The 16,582-nt window shown below is 48.4% G+C and overlaps 6 protein-coding genes and 1 non-coding gene across 7 annotated transcripts; 4 read left to right on the top strand and 3 right to left on the bottom strand.

The window, feature by feature from the left end:
- Positions 1-11: 11 nt before the first annotated feature.
- On the top strand, positions 12-1,784 carry GGS22DRAFT_168765 (DUF1774-domain-containing protein). Its single transcript, XM_047962220.1, has 5 exons — positions 12-462; positions 513-568; positions 674-834; positions 896-1,298; positions 1,355-1,784. Exons 1-5 carry the CDS (start codon positions 444-446, stop codon positions 1,580-1,582), a joined length of 867 nt encoding a protein of 288 aa, XP_047816628.1. The 5' UTR covers positions 12-443; the 3' UTR covers positions 1,583-1,784.
- Positions 1,785-1,917: 133 nt separating this feature from the next.
- Positions 1,918-3,100, top strand: GGS22DRAFT_168763 (uncharacterized protein). The gene is made up of 2 exons (XM_047962219.1): positions 1,918-2,249; positions 2,308-3,100. Exons 1-2 carry the CDS (start codon positions 1,972-1,974, stop codon positions 2,798-2,800), a joined length of 771 nt encoding a protein of 256 aa, XP_047816627.1. The 5' UTR covers positions 1,918-1,971; the 3' UTR covers positions 2,801-3,100.
- A 262-nt stretch (positions 3,101-3,362) lies between these two features.
- On the top strand, positions 3,363-3,468 carry GGS22DRAFT_t105. The gene has a single exon. It is a non-coding gene; the product is annotated as a tRNA-Arg (tRNA).
- A 552-nt stretch (positions 3,469-4,020) lies between these two features.
- GGS22DRAFT_168762 (uncharacterized protein) lies at positions 4,021-6,629 on the top strand. Its single transcript, XM_047962218.1, has 2 exons — positions 4,021-4,665; positions 4,719-6,629. The coding sequence occupies exons 1-2, from the start codon at positions 4,211-4,213 to the stop codon at positions 6,010-6,012; spliced, it is 1,749 nt and encodes a 582-aa protein (XP_047816626.1). The 5' UTR covers positions 4,021-4,210; the 3' UTR covers positions 6,013-6,629.
- Positions 6,630-6,830: 201 nt separating this feature from the next.
- On the bottom strand, positions 6,831-8,796 carry GGS22DRAFT_40879 (uncharacterized protein). Its single transcript, XM_047967012.1, has one exon. The coding sequence runs from the start codon at positions 8,581-8,583 to the stop codon at positions 7,195-7,197; it is 1,389 nt and encodes a 462-aa protein (XP_047816625.1). The 5' UTR covers positions 8,584-8,796; the 3' UTR covers positions 6,831-7,194.
- A 198-nt stretch (positions 8,797-8,994) lies between these two features.
- On the bottom strand, positions 8,995-10,553 carry GGS22DRAFT_168758 (Nse1 non-SMC component of SMC5-6 complex-domain-containing protein). The gene is made up of 2 exons (XM_047962217.1): positions 9,364-10,553; positions 8,995-9,196 (listed from the first exon to the last, which is right to left on the bottom strand). The coding sequence occupies exons 1-2, from the start codon at positions 10,265-10,267 to the stop codon at positions 9,129-9,131; spliced, it is 972 nt and encodes a 323-aa protein (XP_047816624.1). The 5' UTR covers positions 10,268-10,553; the 3' UTR covers positions 8,995-9,128.
- Positions 10,554-10,715: 162 nt separating this feature from the next.
- On the bottom strand, positions 10,716-16,125 carry GGS22DRAFT_168753 (uncharacterized protein). The gene is made up of 3 exons (XM_047962216.1): positions 15,328-16,125; positions 11,877-14,473; positions 10,716-11,824 (listed from the first exon to the last, which is right to left on the bottom strand). Exons 1-3 carry the CDS (start codon positions 15,618-15,620, stop codon positions 11,109-11,111), a joined length of 3,606 nt encoding a protein of 1,201 aa, XP_047816623.1. The 5' UTR covers positions 15,621-16,125; the 3' UTR covers positions 10,716-11,108.
- Between the last annotated feature and the right edge of the window lie 457 nt (positions 16,126-16,582).

Below are 16,582 nucleotides of genomic sequence, written 5' to 3'. Positions count from 1 at the left end.
CTGTTTGTATGTGTACGTATGAGTAGCTAGGAGCCGGTCCTGCCAAACAAGTTGCCCTTTAGCATTCCTCGCCTCAGGTACCGGTACCTCTCAAACGTCACCGACTCACTATCGTCCCACGAAAGCCTCCCCCGCACATTCGTGCATTACAAAGGAGACCCCACCATCGTCATTGAACTCCCTAAGAGCTCTAGGCCCAGGCCTTGGTTGGATGGTCAGAAGTCCAGTGTTCATTCTGTGTATTGATCGGTCGAATGTTTAAAACTCAACTGGGTCCCCTGTTTATTTCTGATCTTGTTTCTCTTTTTTTACGATTTGTGTCGTATTGTGTTTAGATCTCAAGAAACAATTTCGGGAGTTTAGTAAAGAAGGTTCCAGGTTGTTCGGATATAAATCCAGAAGCTCATATTTGAGAGGTCTCACGCATACGAATTGTAGCAACAATGGAACGACTTCACCATCGTATGTTCGAGATACGGAAATGAGGGAGCTGGCGCTAATACACGGAATAGTAAACCCATTCGCCAAGCGCGATTCTCATAGCAAGAACACTGTTATTACTTGGTATGTGATAGTTTCCCTGTTCAACGAAAGTAGCTGACGATGTGATAGTGTGTGGACCATTTCCTCAGCTTGGATCCTGTGAATGTAATATTAACATATAACAGACAAGATATTAACGATAGTCACTTGGTTGCTGTCTATCATTGTCTCGATCTACTATACCTTCGAGAAGCCTCACGATGGTGCCTGGCCTCGTCATAAGATATGGCACCAAAATGATAAGTTCCACACAGCATTTCGGCTAAATTCTATCATCGCCAGCATCTATTGGTAAGATGGAACCGACCACATTGTATCGTGAGGTACCTGTCTAACAATTGCTGCCAATCAGGATCGTCCTCTTCGTTCTCCAAGGAGGATATATCGCTCATCTATTCTCTGGAACCGTGGAACACGTGAACGCAGCATGTTCGGTGGGCAGCCACTTCATCGTCAACAATCTGTTCCACTTCGCTTTCGTAATGTTATTCGTACGCTCCTATTTCGGCTGGGCGGAGCTATTCATCATTCTCAATTTCTTCAACCTGAGTTCGCTATACTTCCGCCACCCAGGCTATGCTCGTTTCATCCATACACCTGTCGTATCAGGACCACTGGCATGGACTTTTGTTGCGATATATTGGAACGGGGCTATTATGGTGCCTCATCCCGACACGCTGGTTGCCCGCATATTCGGCAACATTTTCATCTGGTCGATCTTGGTCTACGGAATGTTTTTCATCGTCGTTTACAAGGCAAGCAGAAACATTGTCGTTATGTATACACTTATACACAGACCTAACGTTTATAGGACTATACCATGGGGTTTAACCTTAGCGTCCTCTCGGCGGCGATTGGAGTATCCCAATTCTTACGACAGGTTATTGCGTTTCAATGGATATTCGCTTTCGTCATTATGGCCGTTCTATTCATTGCTACTCTCGTTATTGCTGTGCCTGCGGCAACCGGTAGAGATATCAAGTTCGCGAGAGCTCGCGGGGGTGATACCGAACGAGCTCCGCTTCTTGGTGAGAATTAGGGGATGATATGGGGAGATGATAGTAGCTCTTGCTACTCATTAATTGTGGAAGTTGAAAGAAATTTTGGGAGTGTGATTCATGGATATCAAGTAATTTGAGATGCATTATGTAGTTTGGTTGGCAGAATGGCGTTAATGGGCTGATAGGCGAAAAAAATAGTGAAGAATTTGAATTGAATATCGAAATATTGAAATGTCGAAATATACCTAAATACGAAGTACATATGTCGTTACACAGCAAATTCAATGTGGGGTGATAACGATAAGAATATGGTGGATACCTACAGCACCGAACATCATTACCCACTTAAAAAATTGAACGTTAAAAAAACAATATTCAAGTATTATTTACAATCTGGACGTCGAATACCAAATTCTTTTTCTTCATCATGGGACTTCCTAAAGTCCCAACTCTGAGCGTTGGCACAGATATTTGCCAAATATCTAGAATCCTCGCGATCCTGATGAATGAGAGTGGATCTAAATTTGTTCGTCGCATTCTTACCGAAGAGGAAATGAATCTCGAGAGGGGCAAATCGATTCTTAGCGCCGTCTCTCACAAGCGACATACATTAAGGAACCCGTTGAAGTATAAAGCAGAATATGGTAGATCGTCTCAGTCAACTATCAAAGCATTGGAAAAGGCGGCCCAGTACATGGCTGGCAGGTTGGTGCAATGACCCACAAGAACTGGCTCGAACGAGATAACTTACCTCTTATGTTAGATGGGCAGCGAAGGAAGCAGTTAAAAAGGCCTACACCGTCCGCAGGATAAATTTCCTTGATATCGAGATCAAGTACGAGCCAGAGCTGATTCATGGCAAAAACGCTGGAAAGCGTCCCAATCCGGAGCTTACCCCAGAGGAACCTTTGGACTTGGAGGAAACTCCCGAAACTCCTGAGACCCCTGAGATTCCCGAATCTCCTGAATCTTCTGAATCTGTTGACTCTCCTAAAAATGAAAAGGATACATCATTATTGCTAGGATTCAAACCTATATACACCAACTGGGGACCGCCAATCGCCATCATTCTCGGCAAGGGCGTCTACGAAGATCAATATGTGCGCATTAGTATTAGCCACGACGGAGACTACGCCATAGCTTCATGTGTGGTGGATTTAACAGAACCAAAACGCTTGAAGAGCGAAGAGCCAGATAAAAGTCAAACTGAAGCGGATCAAGCCAAAATCCAAGATCCCTCTGTATCCGGTATATAGGCTGGTTTATCTTCTGGATATGTACAAGGGGGGCCTCAGACAATGGGAACTTAGGTCTGGTACTGCATTCCGGGCAGGTTGGGGAAGATATTGAAACTAGGGGATAAATGAAAAATTCGGTATTTTCACCTCAAAATCACGGGGTTGCTATCAGTAATGGGGGCTGAGAACTGTAAATACAAAGACACTGGTTATATACGGCACTTAAACCCCAGGCTTGATGGATATGGCCTTTATGCATTCATACATATGTAAGAAATGCAAGACACAAATAGTTAACATCTTTTTCCCGCTCCTTTACTCCAACGCTAAGTACTTTCCTATGCAGCATCCGGCATGTGACGCCACTCGGACCAATTACAAACTTTGATAACGCAACAAATCCAGAGCTTCTTCGCTGTTTCTTTGTTGTTTCTCAAGTCCAATTCCAACTAAAATGTCTACCAAGACACATTGCCCCGCACAGTTTTCAGGCGCTAAGCGCTAATTCCTTTCGATATAACGCCGAATAGCACCACAAAAATTCATCATCCAGACTTGAATGGCTGTTTGTGGTGCGTCAGACTGCTTGGCGCAATGGTAGCGCGCGGTCCTCCTACTATATGGGTTTATCCCTTATAATAGGTAGTGATAGACTGAGGTTGCGGGTTCGAGTCCCGTGGTGGTCGCTCCTTTTTGCTTGTTCTTCACGATTTGTTTCCAATTGAGACTTTTTGGTGTTCGAGTCATTTCTTTAGTGAATAATAACATTTTAATTGTGATCGGAAGATGCATTTTCTTAAAACAACAAGATCAGTCATTTTTTACTGGTTAACATTCAGATGAAATCACTTTCGCGACTATCTACCTGCATTGTATTTTATTTATATATGTTTTGCAATATTGGCGTACCGTATTACATGTATCTAAAAACCTTCCGTCCCATCTTAAACGATATTCTCAAAAAGTTGTAGTGGTATAGAATTGTGCAGTTCAAAGTGCTTCATGGATATGAATGAGGTTCTTGCTTAATATCGTTCTTGCTCTTTCCTCACATCGTCGCACAGCCTAGAATATCGCCGGAAACCAAGTCCCCATTCCACGATTCGGTACCTGGAAGGTACATTAGAACGCTAAGGTAGGATCGGAATTATCAGATCTTCCTAACCTTAAAATCAACTAGATTACAGAGCCTCAGCAAGGTTGTTTAGCGATTTTCCACTGTACGTACGGCGTAAATAAAACAAACCACGAACTCCAACAGCTCCAATTGCCATTTTCCCAACTATCACCATTTCTCGACGCTGTCGCATGTAAAAATTTACTATCGAAAATTTAGCGTACCTAGGAAGGTAACGAACCAATTGACTCATCTAAATTACTATTTATATTTTCTTTATTCATAACTACCTAGTTACCTAATAAATCACCATGGCCACTGATGTGGATCTACCGAAACGCCAAATCACCCCAGTTCCAGTACCTATTCTCCCTGTATCCGTTCCCCAGAAACGACCTCTCGAAGACGACCACGCGCCTCCAGTTTCTTCACCTCTCAACCCAAACCCAGATGTAAAGCCTAGTAAATCTCAGTCGCATGACGACGTAGCGGTCATGGCGCGCGAGAAACCTGGAAGAGGTAAAAAGGATACTTTAAAAAAACGAGAATCGAAAGCTGGAGCTGGAGCGGAGAGCTCCAGAGCGACACCCGATCCCAAGATCAAGGAGCTTCAGTTACCTCCGAACGAGTCTTCGCCTCTACGTTATAAGCTAGCACCCCCGAAGCCTTCGGATTTCGAAACAGCTCGAGGTCCCGTATTTACTCCCCATCACGAAGTCACCGCCCCCGACGGAACTACCATCCAATTCTACGAAACATCAGAACAGTGAGTCGCCTTCACGACACTTCGATCGCGGCCTTTTACTGACATCTGTCTAGCGTCTACAACAAGAAGAGTTATCACTACTTACACTGCATAGCCGACCCTGCCTTCCCATCCTCCTTTTACTATCGACAAACCGAACCCGAACCCTACGGTGCTCATATCAGCTTCGAAGATGCCGCCACACATGTCTACATGGACCAATTAGGTCGACACATAACGACAGATAAGGGTTTTAGAACGGCAAGAGCCAATGTTGCCATTCGCCAAGGCCGATGGTATTGGGAGTGCAAGATTACTCGAGGTACTACGAAGAGCAACCCAGATGGAAGTGTCGAGTCGCACGGTCACGTACGTTTAGGATTTGCGAGACGAGAGGCTTCGTTGGACGCGCCAGTTGGTTACGATGCGTACAGCTACGGAATTCGAGATGTGCAGGGCCAGAAGGTACACATGTCGCGACCTAAGGACTTCTTCCCCCCCGGCGAAGAGATCAAGGAAGGTGACGTAGTTGGACTTGAGATCCAACTACCGTCGGAGCAATTACACAGAAAGGTTGTCCTGGGACAATATAATCCGGCCGTGGACTCGCTAGACGATGAAGAACCGACTACAGAAGCTGCCAATATCGTTCGGGATAGGATACCGATTCGCTTCAAGCAGCATATCTACCTCGAGAAAATCGACTACCACACGAGTAAGGAGCTAGAGGATCTTATGAACCCTTCACCGGCGGGTCCTTCGGGTACGATAGGTAGTAGGCCCGCCGATCGTCCGAACCCCAACCACCAGGTTCCAGCTCTACGCACCTTACCTAAGTCCTGCATTAAAATATACAAGAACGGCGTGCTGATGGGAACACCCTTTACGGATTTACTCGCCTTCCTTCCACCAGCTTCGAAGCCGCAGATCCAAGTAGGCGCAAGAGAAGGCATGGACGACGGCATGGCCGGATACTACCCCGCGATCAGCGTGTTCCGAGGCGGCGCCGCCGAAGTCAATTTCGGCCCGAACTTCTGGTACCCTCCCCCGGAGTACCTCGACTCTAGCCTCGATCCCCTAGACCCCGACGGCGACGGTGACGTGGAAATGGTCGACGTTGACACTGTCAAGGTCGCCACGGCCTCCAAAACCATTAACAATAAGGACAAGGTCCGTCCCGTAGCAGAGCGGTATGACGAGCAGATCGTGGAAGACGTGGTGGCGGATATCGTCGACGAGATCGACTGCTGGATGCGCGATGGGGCACGCGTGATCGACCGTACCGGCGGTAGAGACGCTAAGGCGGAGACGACGGCCGGGATCGCGCCCGCTAGGGAGGAAATCAAGGAGCTCGTGCAGGACGACTAGGTTCCGTCACGGTCTGGGGCTGCGAGAGGATCTTCCTTGGGGGGCGTTGGTGTTGGGACTGGGGATGGTGTTTCTGTTAAGGATAATGATAAAGATGAGGATATGGGTGAGGATGGGGGTGGAGATGTGGAGAGTGGGGGTGAGATTGAGCCTGAATTAGGTCCCGAGCCTGAGCCTGAGCTGGAGCCGGAGCCGGAGCCGGAGCCCGAACCTGAACCGGAAGCGGAACCTGAGCCTGAACTTGAAAAGCCCTTGCCAAGTCGGGTACAGAGCCTAAGGTCCATGAAGTCCAGGGAGAAAGAAATCAAGAAAGCGAAAGAGAAAAAAAGACAGATGGAAAGGGAGTTGGAGATGGAGAAGGGGAAGGAGAGACGAAGAAGCTTAAGACAAAGATAGGGGTGATGAGATTTGGTGTGCTGCTGCTGGTGATTTGATTTGGTTGGGCTTGGTTTGCCCTCTACCTAGTGAGTAGGTCTCTTGCTTCGATTTGGGCTGAGATGTTAGTGTAATGATGCGAGCTACTCGAGGGCCTTAAGTTATGCTGAACTGCGACTTAGGTGTGTAGTAAGTCTAAGAAGTCAATGAGATTAATATTTGATGTTTTCTTGTTGAGAGGGTGATATGATGTGTTTTTAGTAGAGGTATGAAGGATGGTACTACGATCTGTGTGAAATCCCTTATACACATTGTTAGAAAGTCTAGTACGTCTACGTAGCCCCTTTCGAAATGTCAAGTCAACTAAAACCAAACCGCGCTTAACAAGCCTTAAAGATTTCACTCATATTTCTTTCATTCATTCATACCTACCTGGTATGTATCCTCATTCCTTGTCTATCTCGAACATCCTAAACCCTTCGAATCCGCTCAAAATTCGATTTACCAAGCAAACCACCATAAAAATCAAACATACCTAACAAACACAACATAACGTAACGAAACTCTAATTCCTCATATAAACATATAAAGCAACCGGGTATCTCTATATTACAACAATCCGTCAAGCGTAAAGCCTCGTAACCTCGTGAATGATGAGTAGGTCGGGATCAACCTGAACCTTTCCCTCCCTTTCCCCTTTCCCCATTCCCATTTTCCTCTCACACTCCTTTTCCTTACCCCCCTTTTCCAGCCGCACCACCATACTCCCCTAATGCTATCATAAACGACACCATCATCCTATCCCATTTACTTCTTCCCACCCCCCTCCTCCACCGGCCCAGACACCGAAATAGCCGGCTGCTGCGTCTGTGACTGAGACCCACTCGGCACCGCCTCAATAAGCGGTACACTCCTACTCTTCCCCGAATCCCCATTCCCCCCCTCCATATCATCAACCTCCTCAACCTCCCCAACAACCACCCCGGGCTCACCCACCGCCTTATCCGCCGCCTCACTAGCCTCTTTCTCGAGCCTAACCTCTCTCCCCCTCTTATAGCAATACCAAAGCACGCTCAGGAGCAAGAAAACCGCCATACTCCAAAGCACATTCGTGCCGATGAACGCCGGGAACCGGGTCTTCAGCGCATTCACAATGCCCTTTAACAACCCCACCACCGCGCCCGGTTTCGTCACCAACTCCATCAGGTTCCCGGGACTAAGCAGTTTCTTCGCGCCTTCCTTCCCGGCCTCCTCTTCGACTTTCAAACCCTGCGCTTCAGCCGCAACGGCTAAGAGTTCCGGGGCGAGCGAGGAGGTGAGTTTGTCGGGGAGCTGGGCGACGAGCTTCTTGAGGCTCTTGGGCAGCTTTTCGTAGGAGCGGGCGAGCACGCCGTCGCGGTCTTCGATTAGTCCTACGAGGTCCTGGTATGCTGTCGGCACGCCGTTGACGAGGTCCTTGAGCACCTGTGTGAACTTGCGCAGCGTCTCTGCTGACTCTTTTGATAGCGAGAAGGCTTTGTTGTCGGTTGATGCGGCGAGGTTTAGGTCCTCGAGGACGTGTGCCATATCTTCTTCTTCCTTCTGCGCTTCTTGCTCCGGGTCGGTGGTGGCGGTTGTGGTTGAGGGGGGTACGGTGAGGTGTTGGTCTTTCTTGTGCTTGCCCTTGTGTTCGTGCTTGTCGTCGGGCTTGCGCTTGAGGCTTATGTTGCGGGAGAGGTTTGTGACGAAGGCGAAGCGCTTGGGTTTGTGATCGGGTTTCTCGTCATCCTTATCTTGTTCTTTGGCCTTGCCGTTGCTATCCTTAGCAGAGGCATCTTTCTTATTACCATTACTTTCGTCTTTACTAACGAGGCTAGACGAATCGCTGTCTATCTCGATCACAGGCGTCTTCACGCGCGGGGGTAGAGGAGGCGGGGTTTCGTCATCGTCATCATTAGTATCTGATGGAGAGGTAAGTCTCTCGAGAAACTTTTCGTCCTCCTTATCGAGGATAGGCATACCCTCCACTGTCTCTAAGACAAACTCGGGAGAACTAGAGGATGCGGAGGTCGAGATTGCGGGGCTGGATTTTGTTGTGATCTCGACTTCTTTTCCCTTCCCCTTTTCTTTCGTTCTCTCCTCTTTTTCCAATCGTTGCTTCTCAGCCTTATCTTCACGGTGCTTCTTCAACTTCTTGATAGTGAAGTACTCGAGCATCTTGGCTCTGTATCGTATGTATCGTATGTATCGTGTGTATCGTTTGTACGGTTCTATACAATTGGGAGGTGATTTCGATTCGGACGATGAGAGAAAAAGGATGAAATGGGAATCAGAAATCAATTGTCAATTGTTATACAACGCAAACTTAATACCCCCAAGCCTGTTTTACCTTTGTTAGTAAGAATGTAAATGATTGGCCAATATTTGAAGATGGGAGTGTTGAATCAGGTCGCTCTGTCAGCAAGGGCATCGAGTTCCGATCTCTTGGCGTAGGTCATTGCACAGCCACAGTCTTTGTGGCGAAAGCTTTAACACTTCTCAACGAGGCCTCCTGTATGGCAGAATAAGAAGCGAAGTTCAAACGAGATTCATATCGCTAGCATATAGAAGAACCCGTAAATCAAACCAGTGTAGACGTATAATCAATAAATCTATGTATTTCAGGGGAACCATTCACATTACCCCCGAGGGTATCTAGCTCCTTTTCCTACCAAACCCCTATCCTTTTATTCTAATTTCCATTTCTTTTTCCTCCATCCCAGTCAAATCAAAGCCGACGTAGAAGTAAAACAATAGCTCATAGCTCGCCACCCACCAGCACGGCAGACATGTATGTACCGTTAGATCACTCCTCCTCCTCCTCCTCCTCCTCTCCTCCCTCCCCATCATCCACAATATTCTCCACCAAACTAGTCCTCCCCTTCCCACTCCGTCGTCTGCCCCTCTGATACGCCTCCGTCTCCGTAACCGCGCGCTCGCCGACAAAGTGCCGTCCAGTCCACTCCTTACTACACTTAGGACACTTCCGCTCGCCACGCATGCGCCAAAACGCATCCTGGCAGATATCATGTAATCTGACATTACAATCGCGCTCAGCGCACCTCTGCCCCACCGTCACGATCTCACGACACGCCTCGCAGAACTTAACGCGCTGCCACTCGTCCGGCTCCGCATCGGGGTCGTTATACGCATCGACAAGCCAAGCGCGGAGTTCAATCAGCGCTCTTGGGGCCAGCGAATAGAACCCCTTAGGACTCCGTTCGAACCAGCCCTCGTCGACCATATTCCGCATCACATTCTCCACCTCACTACTCTTCAACCCCCTCGTGCCCCCCACAACCATCGACGCACCCTCCCCATTCCCATCCCCATTCTCATTTCCCCCCTCACCACCATTCTCCTCCACCTCCCTAGGCGCCGTGCGCAGTTTATTCGCCTGCATCCCATCCAAACAGCACATCTCCAAACGGGGGGAATTATACCGCTCAAACATCGCATCAACAACCCTCTTCACAAACGCGTTTTCCTCCGGCGTCCGCAGTGTCGCCATCTGCGTCAGCGGATCCCCCGCCACATTGACCAGCGCGTAAACGCGTTCCTTTGTCGCCTGATGCGTCGCGCTGCGGATCTCATAGTCAAACGCACTAGCGGCTTCGGACGCCGCCGACACGTACGAGTCGAAGTCATCGCGGGTGACTTGGTTGGCGGTCGTGGGGATCGGCTCGGGGTTATCCGGGTCCTCGCGGGCGCGGCGGGCGAACGCGGTTGTCTCCGCTGCGGTGAAGATCGCGGCGAGGATTGGTTGGGCTTGCTTGAATGTTAGGGTGCCGCGGGCCATGAAGGCTTGGAGGAAGGCGCGGTTGCTGTCGTCGTATTGGCGAGGTATGTCGTCTTCGTCCATTGTGACGGATGTGGATGTATGTTTCTCTTCACTTCGTACTCTCCTTTTCCTTTAGGTTTTATTTTTCTGGTGCTTAATAAGTATGAGGTGAAAGTCCGTGCCTTGGTATGAAAAGGTATGTTCTCGTAAGTTTGAGGAGAGAAGATAAGAATAGAGCGAATTGAGTTTGTAGTTGTTGGTTTGTAGATGCAGGACCCCGCGGTTGAGAGACGCGTTTTTGAAGAAGATACGCGTTAATTGGTCCCACATTTTATACGCTATCGCAGCTTCCAGCGCTGTGGCTCAGGCTAAACCCCCCTAAACTTTAAAACTTACAGGGCAGCTGCAAGCTTATTCGGCATTATCACGTACTGGATACAGTGTACTTCGTATAAAACCACAGCACATTCACACAACCATTCCCTCAGCACTCAAATCTTCACAGCAAAGAGCACCAATCTACAGTCAAGTTGCAATTCTGTTCTGTCCCTATATTACAAGATACCTAGATTCTAGAAAGGTAGCTACCTAGTAACTAACTCGGCCAAGTCCCGGTATCCCCGGGGGCACTGAGACGAAACCGAAAGAAAAGATATATATAGAACATACTTTTCGATATGCAGTACAGGCTATAAGTTTTACAACGATAAAAAAACAGACCTCCAGTGTTCTCTGTCGTGGCGTCGTCGATTCCAAGGTTGCTGACAAATGGGATATAGGATAAGCTGCCGCAGCTTTGGCATGTTGTGTATGTATGTGTGTTGTGCGTCGTGCGTTGTGATGTGTGGTGTGATGTAAACTCTTCTCCCTATTCTCTTTCAATTCCGTTCCATTCCTTCTTTCCCTTTAATTCCCTTCATCGTTACCTCTCCGTCGCTGGTACTTTAGAGGTCGGTCTACCTTGCCCGCTAGATTTTAAAGGTGCCTTCTTCCGGTCCATAACGGATTTTAAAACTTGCAACTTCTCTTCTGTTACCCTTATAGCCTCTTCGACTTCTCGATCATTCATCCGCTCCTCGCGCAACTTTTCTTCGACCGATCTTGGCTCCATTACCCTTTTACGTATTGGTATCGCTCCTTCGTTCATGCGATGTAGGCCGACCCTCTCTTCTAGCCAGTCCCAAAGATCGCTTTCTTCGCGTCTCCATATTTCTTCGTAGGCGACAGCCCGTTCTGGATATCCTATGAAGCCTAGCTCACGTCCGTACGGTGTGACTCTCGGTTGACCATTAAACCCGAAACCAAACCATGTCGCTACTAATAGGCCGACGAGGAGTCCGTACACCACATTGCCGGTGAGGACAGGTTTGATAATATCCACTACCGGACCCAGGATACCGTGAAGTGGTTCAAGCAGACCCCAGTCTTCCGATTTCGATGTCACCGAATCAGAGGGGCCGCCCAAGCTTTCCTTAGAAGCTTGGTGTAGCTTGCCCTTGATTCGCTTCTTCTTCCCCTTTGCCGGTCCCCCATTAAGTCCGGCAGATCGGGGTCCAGAAGAAACTGCTGCTTTTAAGCTAGCGAAGACATCTTTGCAGTATTGTGTCTGGCCTTCCCTGGCGCCCTTCTCGATAGGTCCTATTGACGTAAGTTACTAATTACCAATGAGACCATAATTATAAGATCTTACCTTTTAGCCAACTCTTGCCAGACCATTCTATTGTAGCGTTGATATGAACGTGAGTCCCGTTATTTTCGGTCCAGGACAAACAGTACTTGGTCTTAACGCAGAATACGTTACCACTAGGTACGTCCGGATTCTGCGTAACAACTACCACGTTGACGCTCTTCTCTAGATCTAGGTTCTCTAGTGTCTCGGTCACTACACATTTTGTCTGTCTAGGTCCTATTGAAGCGTAAAGGGGCTTGATATAGGTATAGTTTCGGCTCTTGTTATCTTGGGTCAAACCCTTCTTGTCTTCCATTTGTAGATCGGTGCATTTTTGTTCGTTGGTTAACCACTTCCCCATCCACGCGGCGGATGCCGGCCCAAACAGGAGATTGTATACCTTTCCAAGCGGAGCGGCGATAACATCGTCGCCAACTACGATATCATAATGAGTCTCCGCATCGCCACAGTCCGTTGGCGCGTGAGTAGCAGGTCCAGGGAAGTCAGCTGCGCCGGCGGGTGCGGGAGCGAAGTCGGTCTTCTCGACGGCGCCGTTCGTAGCGAGCGCACCAGATACCTTCCTCGTACCAGTCTTCTCGCCATCCGTATCGGCCGGGCTTGATTCGGTCGGCTGTGCTACTTCGGGTGCATCGTCGTCTTCCTGGTCCTCGTCATAGACGTCGTCTCCGTCTTCGCTTTCCTCGTCTTCGGATGCTGTGGCACTCCGACTTCCTGTCACGGCATCGGCATCCTCGAGCTTCTCGGTTTTGTCGCCGCCTGTACCCTCCAACGAAACGCCATTCAGCGAACTTTGCAGGGAAGGATGTCCTAATTTCCATATATTAACGATTAAGTCGTAAGTCGAGTCTCGACTAGCAAAGCTAGCGAACACGTGCTTCGCGTGGAGTGTCGTGATCATAAGACCGTTCTTGAAGACTAGAGCCGTGCTTCTCTTTTCAACAGACACTATCTCGTCAAAGCTCATAACCAGGGTCGTCACCCATCCGAAAATGTTGCTGCTGAAACATAAATGACCTTCGGAAACGTAGAGTCGGCCGTGGGCGAGGATCTCGCGTTGCAACGCGCAACTATAGTCTTCGATGAGGTAGTCGTCGTCGGGGACACTCTTGAACAAGGCATGGAAATCTCGATTGCGTTTCTTACTCGCTACGGCAAACCCGGTAAGTTTCGGAACGCTGCCGGTGGCAGAAGGGTGAGCTACAGAGGCATTAGCTGCCGCAATAGCCGCACCGATCGTAGTGCCAGTACCAGCAGTACCGCCGGTACTACCGCGTTTCCGCCTCTTACCGAGAGCACTCCTAATGCTCCCGGTACGCTGCAATCCCCCTGTCTTTCCTTCGTATAAACTAGTAGGTGGTGTCGTACCTGTCTCCCAATTGGACTGTGGCGGCCTGACTGCTAGGTCATCAAAACGGCCATCGTCGGCGGATGCATTTGTGCTATCCACGGGCGCCGATTCAGAACGTGCTCGGTGGTCGGCCGTGGAATCGGAGAACTTCGAAGCGGTCGGCGTAGGTGCAGTACTTCCAGGATCGGATATGCCCAACTGGCTTAAGCTGAGATCACCCTTACCAAGGGTTTTGACGGCCGGTTCCTTGTCCCCCATAGTATCCTCCGACTGCTCGACAGACGGTTCGACCTCTACCTTATCGTCGTCGTCGCCCGGTTGCGTCTCTCTAGGAATGTTCGGTTTAGGTTTGTTTCCACCTGGGATATTAGTGTTGGTGACGGCGGTACTGAGACTGGTGGCGGCGGTTTGTGCAGCAGAGAGCATAGAAGAGAAAAAGCTGCCTCCGGGGGTTTGTGGGACAGCGTCCTCGGGGGTTGGTGTGAGCGGAGCCAAGGTTATATTGGATAACTTGCTTGGGCCAATACTCGTTCCAGATCCTGATCTAGCTCGTCGGTGTGATATCATATTACCCGAAGGCGACACAACCACATTTGGGTTAGGGCCCGTGCTTGCTGACGAGCTTCCCCGGGAACGGTGCGAATAATGAGACTCGGTTGGTGTCGGCGGGGTATTAACGATGACGGGGGCGGCGGGTTCGGACGGTGGCGGCGTACGAGGACGAGCGGAGGTGTCGATAGGCGCCGGGCTCTTATGACGACGCGGGCGTTCGGAAGATGTTATTTTAATAGCATTTGTATCAGGTTGGGAAGCTGTGCTCGGACGAGAAGCCGTACCGGCGGCGGTCGACCTTTGGGATGACGCGTTCACCAATTCAGGTTCGGAAATGACAATATCGGTCTGGCTACCGTTATTACTCAAACCCTGAAGGTTACTTGCGCTCCTCTTGCTTCTGAAAGCGTCCCTAATCCTACTAGAAGGCGATTTCGACCGATTCGAAGAGGAGTTTTGAGGTGGATGTAAACCGATCTTCGTAGGTGATGATTGACGAGCCGGCTCGTTAGAGGGGACACTAAAAGGGGCGTGGGTCGCTGATCGTGATAGACCGTTTCGACCGTTTGGATCTAAATTGTCCAGAGTCTGGGCCTGGGTCTCTGGTAGGTGGTCTGCTTGGATTATTGGCGACGACGTCGTCAACTGGCCAATCTGAGAAGGATGAGTTGAGGGTACGGTGGGTCGAACGGAGGACCTATGGGAATGGTCAATAACGTCGCCGTTAAGAAGTTAGATGTCAGATTTAATGACCATGACCATGACAACCATGATGGTAAAATGGTAACCGTGCTGCCAATTAGAATCAAAGCCACACAACTCTATGTATGCTATGATTAAACGGTGAAGCTTGGACCTGTAGGAAATGCTTAAAAGTAGGTGCCTATGCTGCTATAAAGGTGGTAGAGGTGTATGGGTATGGGGGCGGAAAGCAAGGCAGAAAAGCCGGAGTGGACCGGTTGGCACGCTGGAGCACTGTAACGCTGCGTACCTCCAGGTGTTAAACGCGGATACGAGCTGATACTAGTAGGCACGGAAGCTGACTAGAAATAAGGCCTCGTAGGCTGCGGAGCCAACTAAACTACACACAGTCCAGTTTTCCAATTTTCCAGTTTTTTAGCCGCTAGGCAAATAACTTGGTCCAATAATGAATTATAGTTATGCGTAACTCATTTGTAAGTGCAGGTGTAAGTGAAGCTGGTTGTAAATGAAGCTCTCTTCTTATGAGCTGTATTAAGTCGGCCAGCTCGACCGAGACGGAGGGGTAAGGAATTGTGGGAAATGTTTCATGGCTTACCTAACTGCCGAGAAATAGTATATATATATGTAGGTGGATATGAGGAATAAATATGTACTACTAAATACTAGGTAAGGTGTAAAGGCAGGGAAGATAGATATCATGAAATATAGGATTAACATGATATGATGATATACATGAATGAAACCGATGTGATAAGAAACATGACAAGGAATAGACAAACAACAATATTTAAGCAGCAAGTAATAAGAAACGACAAGACATGAAATGACAAGTAGGTAAATAACACTTACAATTCTTTTTCCGAATAATAGACTTCAGGACTCTCCTCAGGGTCAGGTCCCCCCTTTCCATCGTGGTCTTCTGCGGCCATCTCGTTGGATTGCGTGGTAGAAAATGACCCGCCGTGTACACGATCATGGTCTCGGCCACGACTATCTGGACTTCTACCACGAGGCATGTCTTCGCTACTAGCAGCAGATCCAAAACTTTCCCTCGAAGGTTGTTTCTTCCATCGTTTTGCAGCGAACTTGAACTTTCCAACCTTACTTGGATTATTTGAGCTATTTGAGTTTGCGACATCCATAATGATGACGGTGATGACGATGATTCCCCAGAGAAAGATAAGTAAGTTAATGGCCGATTGTGACGAATGGTAACACAACAGCACGCATCCGAATCCTTAGAGGTGTCAGCTGAAAGTGAAAGCTATTCCCGTCTTCCAATGTCGACTCTCAGATCAATCTAATCGTTATCATAACACCAACAACGTCTGCATTAGCAAGCGCATATGTTGACAATGTCGATAACTAGGTACTAAGTAAGCAGACAAAGGCCGTGGCGATGAGACCAATGTGTCGCGTTGCAATTTAGTAGGTAGTTTAGTATGCGCCAATGTGAGTAGCTTGACTTTTACCACCTATTTCCTTGCGATCTTGTCGTCATAGCTTATAGCTCTTGACCTCTCTCCGTCGATATATGCCAGGTAGGTATAGAGAGGTCCGTGTCTTTCTTTGTATTCGTAATGGCGTATGCGTAATGTATCGATGCGATTCGCATACCCTTAATCCCCGGTTATAGATAATTATGACAATTTGAACAATGAAGATGTGGCTAAATGACGAGAAGAATAGATTTATTTCATATAATGCAAGCGACCAATCTATTGATTAGACGGGACGATTGCTTCATAAATCAAACAGAACAGCCCTGGAAAGCCCCTGGAAATCATCGATCAGGGTTAGCCTAGTGGTACCTAGATGGTAAGATTCACCAGCCACACAACCCACTGCCCGCCTGCTAAAAACATCAAGGGATAATAAGCAAGACCGAATAACCCCACCAAAGTTTCAAACTGTGCAACTAGGTACGTGTGCAGGTCAGGCAGGTGCGACAATGTGCATCCCTAGGTCAATCATATCCAGACAGTCTAGGTAACTTTCTAACCATTTTAGCCCTAGATATACATATTACCCCACATAATGATGGAGCGTCATATTCATTCGGTAATTGGAAGACTGGAAGATTGGAAGTCCCAACTAGAAAGCC

The sequence above is a fragment of the Annulohypoxylon maeteangense genome (assembly GCF_022496945.1).
Source record: "Annulohypoxylon maeteangense strain CBS 123835 unplaced genomic scaffold GGS22scaffold_14, whole genome shotgun sequence".
Taxonomy (NCBI): Eukaryota; Fungi; Ascomycota; class Sordariomycetes; order Xylariales; family Hypoxylaceae; genus Annulohypoxylon; species Annulohypoxylon maeteangense.
The sequence above is the reverse complement of the archived record's forward strand: the minus strand, read 5'-3'. Positions and strand labels throughout refer to the sequence as shown.

Coding starts and splice junctions, on each gene's coding strand:
- GGS22DRAFT_168765 (XM_047962220.1), top strand. Junction 569..673: donor ACACTGTTATTACTTGGTAT/GTGATAGTTTCC, acceptor ATAACAGACAAG/ATATTAACGATAGTCACTTG. Junction 1,299..1,354: donor TTTTCATCGTCGTTTACAAG/GCAAGCAGAAAC, acceptor TAACGTTTATAG/GACTATACCATGGGGTTTAA.
- GGS22DRAFT_168763 (XM_047962219.1), top strand. CDS start 1,972: ATGGGACTTCCTAAAGTCCCAACTCTGAGCGTTGGCACAGATATTTGC. Junction 2,250..2,307: donor GCCCAGTACATGGCTGGCAG/GTTGGTGCAATG, acceptor CTCTTATGTTAG/ATGGGCAGCGAAGGAAGCAG.
- GGS22DRAFT_168762 (XM_047962218.1), top strand. CDS start 4,211: ATGGCCACTGATGTGGATCTACCGAAACGCCAAATCACCCCAGTTCCA. Junction 4,666..4,718: donor TTCTACGAAACATCAGAACA/GTGAGTCGCCTT, acceptor ACATCTGTCTAG/CGTCTACAACAAGAAGAGTT.
- GGS22DRAFT_40879 (XM_047967012.1), bottom strand. CDS start 8,583: ATGCTCGAGTACTTCACTATCAAGAAGTTGAAGAAGCACCGTGAAGAT.
- GGS22DRAFT_168758 (XM_047962217.1), bottom strand. CDS start 10,267: ATGGACGAAGACGACATACCTCGCCAATACGACGACAGCAACCGCGCC. Junction 9,197..9,363: donor TAAGTGTAGTAAGGAGTGGA/CTGGACGGCACT, acceptor AACGGTACATAC/ATGTCTGCCGTGCTGGTGGG.
- GGS22DRAFT_168753 (XM_047962216.1), bottom strand. CDS start 15,620: ATGGATGTCGCAAACTCAAATAGCTCAAATAATCCAAGTAAGGTTGGA. Junction 14,474..15,327: donor TATTATTCGGAAAAAGAATT/GTAAGTGTTATT, acceptor CCATTCCCATAG/GTCCTCCGTTCGACCCACCG. Junction 11,825..11,876: donor TGGCAAGAGTTGGCTAAAAG/GTAAGATCTTAT, acceptor TTACGTCAATAG/GACCTATCGAGAAGGGCGCC.